The following is a 9,560-nucleotide window of genomic DNA, read 5'->3' on the forward strand; positions in this document are numbered from 1 at the left end:
CCTTGCCTTCGATATACTCTCCCTTTTAAACCATCCTCTAGTCCTTGCTTTTAAGACTCTATCCTAATGTCTGAGAGCCAGTATGGCCTTCCTAGCGGAGCGCTAAAGCAATATCTAGGCGAATTGCGCTAGATATTGGCATCCGCCTTATTAGACCGCGACGAGACTTAGGATCTAACAACGTTTCTAGAGATCCTAGAGACTAACTGCTAATCAGACGTTTCACCTAAGGCGTCTAGCGGCGAAGAAGAGGTTATAGAAGTAAGTAGCGATCAAGACAAATCGGACTTACCTCGCGAACCTACCGTGGAAACGGAAACTGTCTAAGACCTCGATCTAGAGTCGACGTAGGAAGCTACGTTTCCGCCTAAAGACGAGGTAGCGTATACGCTGATTAAAGAGTACGTTCTTATAGACTCCCTAATATCTATAGTAGACGTTGAAAATGCTAATAGGATTAGCTTAGATGAGCGAGTGTAGTAGGTGTACCTGCCGACGTTCTCGCTAATAGCACCGCCTATAGTCTATGATGATATGATACTAATATGCCTTCCTAGAGAAATTGAGGAGCAGTTTAAGAAGCAAGCGACATTCAATAACGGCGTGTAGCGCACCATGCGAACCGTCCCGCACGAAATCCACGCGCTGCAAACTGATATCCGTGCATTAAAGGCCAAAAATGACAAGTTGGAAGGTCTTCTGAATCAGATCTACAAGAAAGAAGGCGTCCTAACCACTCAACTAAAGGCGGTGCGCACCAAGCGCTCAGCCACGTAGTGGCTACCTATGTGGTAGTAAGTATATGACCTCATATATAAGGAAAGGGGAACTTGGACGAGCGAGCAGCAAGCACATCAGGAAGACTTGGCGTTCTGTGATACGGTGAGACGGATGTCTATGTCACCCTACTACCCAGGGAGCAGTAGATGAGGGAAACAGAACCAGGTCGATATGCTGAGATAGATTCAGTATTAGACGAATCACTACGGTGAATATTTCGCACCTTGTATCGAAGGCCTCTTTCATGTTTTTTCTCACTGGAAGGTATGAAAGATCCGACTCTTGCTCCAGTAAAGAGGTATAACTGGAGAGCAAACAGGATGATTACTTTGAGTAGTCCCGGAATAAAAGCTTTGTGGTCTGTCTGCCACAAGGATGAGACTATTCTCAAAAAGTCATCCTTTGTGAAGTTGTACTTTTGTTTTTTGATATCTGCAATCGTACCCTCTGCCGTCAAGGTCCTTTTCATCCACTACATCACATCTCAGAAGGGATTCGACATCGTCATGGGGAAGTGATGAGCCAGCTTACATTTTTTATTTCCTTTCGGTCATCGAGACTGATCCTGGTTTTGGTGGTCTCTTCAAATCCACCAAAAAACCTCTCGGCGCAAGCTTTAACGGTTCTCACTGATGGCCGCCCATCCTCACTCAGGCGCCCCGTAGTCGAGGATATATACCATCGAATAAACTCCTTGATCATGTCATGGCTCGGGGCAGGACAGCCTGGAACAGTTTTGTAGTGGCTAAAGCCGTTTTGAGGATCTGTAGTGAAACTAGGCGACAGGTGAGCTTTTTCTATGAATAGGAAAAATTATTGCTTCGGGTTCGACTTGACTTACTCTATCCAATCATTCACGTATTTTTGATGTAAACTGTTGGTCGTCACAAGTCTTTTGTCTTTGTCTCGGAGCAAGTAGTCCTCTCGATAGGCTCTAGGAACATAGCCATTCTTCTCCCGCTGTAGACGGCGCTTTTCCTGTATAATCTCATCTCGGCTAGTAAAGTAGTCTTGCCTAGCCATATCGAAATAGGCCAACAAAAGTACATAAGCGAGTAGGAGAGCGGTTGGGAGGAGGTGAAGATGATGGATGGGATATTCGGGTCATAACATGGAGTCGTCTTATACCTACGGGTTGGAACTCGAGCCTCTTGTTACATCAGAAAACAAAGGGGTGTCTGAAGCTCCACTGCCCTGAAGTGGACGCAGTTTCTCCACTCTTCGTGCGCCATGCGGCACTAACGTATTTTCGTGATAGGATGAAGTGTTCAAGAAAACGAAGGCAGGATTAGGACTATCAACAGGACTACCCGTCACAGAATAAACGGCCCGGTGGAGATGATATCCCCGTTTTGGTATAGACCGGGGTGGAGTGAGTAGATCAGGACCGCTCACTGATTGGGCACTGAGCGCTCCTGATCGCTCAGTGAGTATCAGTCATCTTTCACGTGACTGGCCGGAGCACGATCACTGAGTCTGACTGCGTGCTGAGATCTACTCAGTGAGCGGCCGGGTGAGCACCGTTACGGAAAGGGCGGCCGCCCGGATAGGCAAGCCCCACCGGCCAGAGGAAATCCGCAACGTACAGGTGCATATATAAGCCACGTTCTACCCCGGATGTGAAAAATTCGTCTCCATCATATGTCTGCCATTTGTCTGCAGTAATTTTTTAACAACTGCATTCTCTCACACGGGCACGTCAAGATGGCAACCTGCGCAAGCATCCCTGTGACCATTCCGAAAGATGGCTCACTGACAAAGGCTATGATCAAAGATATTGTCGGCACGTTTCTCACCAAAGAGTGGCCAGCTGTGGATCCAGAAACGCTCGTTGTGACATACAATACTGGATACGCAAACACGAACTGTATAGTGGAACGACCAAAGCCAAAGGGTGACACACATTCAGAACCTCTCAAGGTGTTCCTCAAGATCCACGGCGAACTAGACGGAGAGATTGAGGTGTTCAAGCACTTGGTACCCAATAAGCAGGAAGAGGCACAACTATGCTATGATTACGGCCAATCAGGTCTTGGTGCCAAGGTCTATGGTTTCTTTCAGACCCAGGATGGTGCTTTCGGAAGAGTCGACGAGTTCTTGGATGCACGCAATTTGCAGCCCGAAGATGTGGAAGACGCAGATATTCGAGCTGATGTTGCAAGAGCACATGCCGCCTTTCACGCTATGGCAACACAACGGGAGAAGAACCCGGTTCAGCCATATTACGATGCAGTCACTAGAGAGCTTGCAAGGTATCATAAGATGGACAAGCTAAAGAGGCTAGCCAATGAAGGAGGCGTCAATATGGACGAACTTGTTGATTATGACTTTGTGTCTAGGATAGGACGAGTCACAGACAGGCTAGAATCCATTGGAGGAAAAAAGGGATGGTGCATCCACGATGTTCAACTTATGAACGTGATGGTGAAGAACCGCCCCAAGCAAGGAGAAAGCAAAGTTATCCTCATAGATTTCGAATTCGTCTTCCAGAATTACCGAGGGTTCGACGTTGGTGGGCACTTTCTGCAAAAGATGTTCCAGTGGTTCGACGAGGAGAACAAAATTGCCAACTGCCGGCCTTACACCGAAGAGGAGAAGAGACACTTTTGCGAGGAATATGCAAAGCAATGGAACGAGACGACTGGTGATTCGGATACAGGGGAGCAAGTTTTTATGGAATCTGAGCTAGGAGTCATGCTGGCTATCACGTTTGAGATCCATAACATGCTCTGCTTTATGGATCAGGATGATGATAAGGACCCGTTGAGCACCTTGGGGCTTAACAAGCTGTTTGGCGAGTTTGTCAGTCAGTATAAAAAGCTTGGACTAGAGAGCTAAGAGCTTAATAAGATACTTTGAGGGTTAGCTTTGGCTGTGCATCCATCCATACTTCGGCTTTGCCTGGTCTCGGTGATTAGATAAGCGCCTGGAAGCTTCTTCTCCGCATTAGTCAAGATGTTGCCAGCGCCTTCCAGCATAGCACAACCTATACCTTTCACTCTCTTTCCCTTGCCACTCTTTTAACTCGCCGCCAGCATGTCCTTCAATACACCAAAAGGGCCGCACCTGCCCTCATCCTCGTCACAACAAGAATCCTTCACCCAAATGGCAGACACAGACCTCGAATCCATCGGCCGCCACTGCCAATTCGAATACTGCGGCCAGCTGGACTTCCTCCCCTTCCGCTGCGAATCCTGCCACAGCACCTTCTGTCTCGACCACCGCAGCGAAATTGCGCATAAATGTCCGCGCGAGGGCGAATGGGCCCGACGGCGCAACGGAACCGCCAATAATAACAATAAAGAAAACCACACCGCGACAGAGCGCCCGAATATCTACAACTCAGACCAGTGCGCGCACGTGTCTTGCAAAACGCTCGTTAATACCCTCAAAGACCCCGGCGTACGCTGTCCAGAGTGTAATCGGCAGTACTGCCTGAAGCACCGACTCCGCGAAGAGCACGACTGCGCGAAGATCACGCCGCTTGGTGCAAGGCAGGGTGGGAGTGGCGCCAACGCGAACGAAACACTCAAATCCATGTTCGCCAAGGTGCGCACATGGGGTCGTGAGAAACAGCAATCCGCGGCGTCAACCAACATCAACAATATCCTCCCGAAAGCGAAACCAAAACCCAATTCACCCGCTGCGCGCGCGGCCGAGGTGAACCAGATGAAACGCTCTGCCAAGGGCGACGCCGGCGTCCCTGCTGATAAGCGGGTTTATTTGCATACTGTTGGGACGGCGGATACGCAGGCGTCGGAACCGCCGGCGGGAGATTTCTATTTTGATAGTCGATGGAAAGTCGGGCGCGTGCTGGATGATGTAGCGCGCAAACTCAAGGTGGAGAATTTGAATAATCGCGTTGGAGGTGAAGAGGCTCGGTTGAGGATTTTCCATGTTGAGTCCGGGGAATTTTTGGAGTTCTCGGATGCGCTTGGTGGTGGCAGGGTCAAGTCGGGAGATACCATTGTGCTGCTGAGAGGGGCGGGGACGGTTCTTGGGAAGTCATGATTTTATTGCATATCTTTGGATATTTTGCATATGTACGGATATACTTGACTTGATACCAGAGCATGATTTAAGAATTTGATTTGCACATATTATTTGATCCCCAAAGATATTTATATCCATCAAGATGATTGGTATCATACAGTTCATGGCACAGCCCATTCAAACGCTCATCTTCATCTTGATCGTCTTGTGCGGCTTATACCCAATAACCTCGAACTCGTCCTCCTTCCAGCCGTCGACGACAGCGCTGCCACGGTCATCACGCTTGATCCGCAGCTCGGGGAACTCAGTCGGCTCACGGGTAAGCTGCTCGTTCAAAGCATCAATGTGATCAAGATACACATGGGCATCACCCATGGTATGAATCAAGGTGCCCGGGTGCAAATCCGCCGCGTGGGCAAGGATATGCGTGAGCAGCGCATAAGAAGCAATGTTAAATGGCACACCAAGACCCATATCACACGACCGCTGATAAAGAAGACATGAAAGCGTCCCCTTCTGATTTGGCCGACCCGTCTCCTCATCAAGCTTCATCCCCGGCGGAAACGAGACATAGAACTGCGCGAACATATGGCACGGCGGAAGGGCCATCTTCTTCAGATCCGCAGGATTCCAAGCACTCATGATAATGCGCCGATCAAACGGCGAATGGATAAGCTTGTGCACCACATCCTTGAGCTGATCAACGCCCTGGCCGTCGTAATCGGTTTTCGCGTCGATGTACTCCGCCCCAAAGTGTCGCCACTGGAACCCGTACACGGGGCCCAGATCGCCTTCTTCGCGGTGTCCGAGTCCTACCTTATCGAGGTACTCGCGGCTGCCGTTTCCGTCCCAGATCTTGATCCCTGCTTCGGAGAGCGGGATCGACGAGGTGTTTGCTGAGATGAACCAGAGGAGCTCGGCGAGCATGGCGCGTAGGAAGACGCGTTTTGTGGTTAGAAGGGGCAGCACGGGGATTGGGGATCCGCCGTCTGGGTTTGGCTTTGAGAGAGAAAAGCGTAGTTGCGGTGGCGCGAACAGACTGCGCGTTCCTGTCCCCGTGCGATCCGGACGGTGTTCGCCTTGCGACAGGATTGTGCGGATGAGATTGAGGTATTGGTGTTCTTCGTGGGAAGGGTCGTGTGCTTTTGAGGGTGTTTGCGCTGGCGCGGCTGCGCTTGTGTTGAGGTGTTCCTGGGTCATGGTGGATGGTGGTGTTGAGGGAGGAGGGGCAGTTGTTCTGGAGAGCGGGAAAGAAAGACGCGCGAAGCCAAATCAAATGGACGCGCGCGGTCACGTGCACGATAAGCCCTATCATCTATTCGAGTGTTTAACGGAGCATTGGGGATCTTTGGCGCTTTGACGGCGTTGTTTGGCTTGCTGGATATCCTTGTGTATATATAGGGAAAGCAGATTCAGGGGTTTACTAGCCAGTTTGCGAAAAGCCAAACAGGTTGAGAACACTGAGCTGTGCTATTGTCCTCGTATGCGTGTTGATAATATGTCGAGTATGAATTGATACTATTTGCTCTTTTCAAATCGTGATCGTATCTGTTTAACGAGATAAATGAAATCATCTTCAAATCAGCTCAACTCCGCTGAATATGTACATGCTCATTAGGATATTAACTCCAAACCCATGACCGCATCATACGTTTTTGCGTTATTTTGCTGCCACTATAACTCCGTCCGCAGATTTATGCGCTTAGCCCGTTCTAATCGGCAAGTAGATCTAGTCCAACACCCCGGAGGGCACCCACAGCCCATTCGGGATACTTGGACTTGTCACCACCATACTGATTGGAGAAAAACTGGCGCACAAAGTCCGGATATCGGTCCTCTCGGATGGCTTGGTGTACAGCATTCATCAAAGACAGTAGAAAGTGGACATTGTGGATTGTAAGACTGCAGAGAAATTAGCAATTGATCTTAATCGGAACACGAAACGCTGATCTTACAGATGAGCGCCAACCGTTTCCTTCGCAGCCACGTGGTACATGTATGCGCGCGTGATTCCTAGGCCACCCTGCTCAGTTGGGCGACAGCAAGCACAGGTGCAATCCTTATCAATAGGACCAAAATCTTGGGCGAATTCCTTATGGCGAATATTCAATGTACCCGACGAAACAATGGCTTGACCGAAGCGCTGTTGCGAGTTAAGTAATTTCTCCGATGACAAGATAGAGAGGGTCTTACCGCGGTTCGTGTCGGCCACACGCAGTCGAACATATCTGCTCCCAAAGCCACGGCCACAATTATATCCTCAGGGTACCCCTAGCATACTGTCAGTCGAGGCAATTGAGAGAACGAAGATGAAGAACTCACTACACCCATGACATAGCGGGGCTTATCCTCCGGAAGCAGTCCTGTACACGTGTCTACCCTTTTATCGAGTTAGCTGCGTGTCTCCGTGATGGGAGGTATGTCCACATACACCTTGCAGAACTCCTCCTTCGCTTCGCCGCCCGAGAGACCTCCAATAGCAATCCCGGGGGTATCTCGTGCCACCATCTCAGCACAGCACTGTTTTCGGAGCTCAAGATCCAGACCACCTTGAATAATGCAAAAAAGATTCTGTCGTTCAGGATATTGGTGCGCCTCGATACATCGATCCAACCACCGCACAGATCGCTCCATAGCTTCCTTGATGCGAGCATGGTCAGGCGACGTAGTGGCAATCACATCGTCTAGCTGCATAATAATATCAGACCCAATGGAATTCTGAAGAGAAATCGAGTGCTCCGGAGTAAGAAGCCTGCAATGTGGTTAGAAATAAAAGCTCCAATAAACGGGAAAGGAGGGACACGTACATTGGGGAGCCATCATGCGGACTAAGAAACCGCACACCTTCTTCTGTGACCGTAGCCAGCTCGAGAAGAGAGACCATTTGAAATCTAAGTCAGAGGTCCGATTAGTTCTTATTTCACCTTTCCCCTCGGGAATATCGAGGATATCTCACCCTCCGCTGTCGGTCAAGAGATTCCGGTCCCAGCCCTGCAGCTTATGCGCTCCACCAACTGCATCCAAGACCTCCTGGCCGGGCTTCAAGCCGAGATGATATGTGTTATTCAAACAGAGCATACATCCCGTTTGTCGGAGCTGCTCATATGTCAGGCCCTTGAGGGATGCCTGTGTTGCGACGGGCATAAAGATCGGCAGCTGAACGGAGCCATGAGGGAGGTGGAGAGTGCTGGCGCGGGCTTTGGTGGTCTAATTCGTGTCATGCGACAAAACTCAAGTCAGAAACGCATATCTTTTCCAGTGTGGGGTATGAGAAGTCGTACGGAACATTTGGCGTGTCGCTCAAAGGTCAATGCGGAAGGCATGGATTTGCGCGCGGACTCGGTGGTTGTAGACATGGCGGCGATAGGAGCGGGCAAGGTGCTGCCTGGCTTCCTACAATTGAATCTTGTGAGGAGCCTCTGGCATTGCATGAAGAACGAGGAGCATGGCAGGAGGGCGCAATGCGAGTGCAATATTTATCTGATAAGCTGTTTGTCTGGTTTGCACCCGCTTGTCCCGAAGAGGAAATTCAAACTAGTATACGACAAAACATCATTTCCGAACGAACCGATCGCGGAATAGCCTCACACGAGGCTCTGAATAGGTATGACTTAACCTCAGTAAATAAATAGATATCCTTGTCGTTGTCGGAATCTACAAACTGTCTACCTAAAAGCAATATCTTGATCTCTAACTGTAGACATGGCTTGCGGACTTTCTTTACAACCTTTGTCTTGAGAGCTGAATGCTGACAATCTGGAGGATGACTGTGAGCGTAGTGAATTGTCACAAGAGGAAGACCATGAAGCTATCTAGACTATCTAAACGGCTCTCTCGAGGGATTGTCACATGACAGCCATGTGATCTCAACACTTTGCATGGGGTATTTCTAGATAAAGCATGATAAAGTATAATGAGCAGAAGCAGGAACAGCTGTCAGATGGTCCAAGGTCCTGCTGCAGGGCGGCTACTGTGTTCTTCGTCGTTTTCGACGATGCGCCGGCCGTCATCCTTGGGAGCAAGGTCCTATATACCGCGTTGTGCACCTCCTGGTCCTCAGGTCGGTGCTGTAGCTCAATGTTCATCAGCCGGATGGGAGGGATATCGGCGCGAGGGGCACAGGACCTAGATCTTTGAGACCAGCAAGGATTCGCCTAGGGCCCATGATGGGCGCGCAAGCCCTGCAGGTCAGAGAGAAGAGGGCATGTAGGACAAGGAGCTCGCGAGCGGTATCACCAGGGTGTGTGTGTTGAGGGTGACTGTGCGAAAGAAACGATCAAGAGGAGTCGATGCGCCGGCGCAGCAGTGCTAGTCGCCGCAACATTGGAGCCCTCGGTGTCCGTCCTTTAAAACCCTGGTCCGAATTTATTCTGTCGGTTGGTTTGCTCTGAGATACAGAAGGCTAGTTTTGATATCCAATGCAACCGGCACTGAAATTCCAGCTGAAGTGTCCAGTCGGCTTTGACTTTCCTTACGCTGGGCATCCTGTGTCGCTGTCTCGATGGACGCCTCCATGGCGCGTTGAACGTTATCTCCCTCGCTCTCTTCCGTAACTTCGGTGTCTGTCTGGCCGAGGCCACCTACGGAGGAGGTATTGACGGGCGACGAAGAAGATGCAGTTGTGGCACGACGGAATTGTGCCTCTCGCGTGGCCAGCGTCCCTCCTAGTCATAACTGAGCAAGCCAGAAGGATTGGGTTAGAATCGTTACTTACCCTGTGACTGGAGCAATCTCGGTAGCCTTGCCCGTGTTGGTGGTCTCCACGGCCGTCTTGATTGGGACTCCAG

General features: G+C 50.1%; 4 protein-coding genes across 4 annotated transcripts; 2 read left to right on the forward strand and 2 right to left on the reverse strand.

Moving 5' to 3' along the window:
* Nucleotides 1-2,484: 2,484 nt before the first annotated feature.
* Nucleotides 2,485-3,618, forward strand: PFLUO_LOCUS3647 (uncharacterized protein; the record flags this gene model as incomplete). Its single annotated transcript, XM_073780916.1, has 1 exon — nucleotides 2,485-3,618. One exon carries the CDS (start codon nucleotides 2,485-2,487, stop codon nucleotides 3,616-3,618), a length of 1,134 nt encoding a protein of 377 aa, XP_073637723.1.
* Nucleotides 3,619-3,816: 198 nt separating this feature from the next.
* Nucleotides 3,817-4,791, forward strand: PFLUO_LOCUS3648 (uncharacterized protein; the record flags this gene model as incomplete). Its single annotated transcript, XM_073780917.1, has 1 exon — nucleotides 3,817-4,791. One exon carries the CDS (start codon nucleotides 3,817-3,819, stop codon nucleotides 4,789-4,791), a length of 975 nt encoding a protein of 324 aa, XP_073637724.1.
* A 159-nt stretch (nucleotides 4,792-4,950) lies between these two features.
* PFLUO_LOCUS3649 (Thymidylate synthase) lies at nucleotides 4,951-5,973 on the reverse strand (the record flags this gene model as incomplete). The annotated part of the gene is made up of 1 exon (XM_073780918.1): nucleotides 4,951-5,973. One exon carries the CDS (start codon nucleotides 5,971-5,973, stop codon nucleotides 4,951-4,953), a length of 1,023 nt encoding a protein of 340 aa, XP_073637725.1.
* A 512-nt stretch (nucleotides 5,974-6,485) lies between these two features.
* PFLUO_LOCUS3650 (uncharacterized protein) lies at nucleotides 6,486-8,129 on the reverse strand (the record flags this gene model as incomplete). The annotated part of the gene is made up of 8 exons (XM_073780919.1): nucleotides 6,486-6,675; nucleotides 6,729-6,916; nucleotides 6,967-7,044; nucleotides 7,096-7,153; nucleotides 7,205-7,525; nucleotides 7,581-7,664; nucleotides 7,730-7,980; nucleotides 8,055-8,129. 8 exons carry the CDS (start codon nucleotides 8,127-8,129, stop codon nucleotides 6,486-6,488), a joined length of 1,245 nt encoding a protein of 414 aa, XP_073637726.1.
* Between the last annotated feature and the right edge of the window lie 1,431 nt (nucleotides 8,130-9,560).

Source organism: Penicillium psychrofluorescens (genome assembly GCF_964197705.1).
Source record: "Penicillium psychrofluorescens genome assembly, chromosome: 2".
NCBI lineage: Eukaryota > Fungi > Ascomycota > Eurotiomycetes > Eurotiales > Aspergillaceae > Penicillium > Penicillium psychrofluorescens.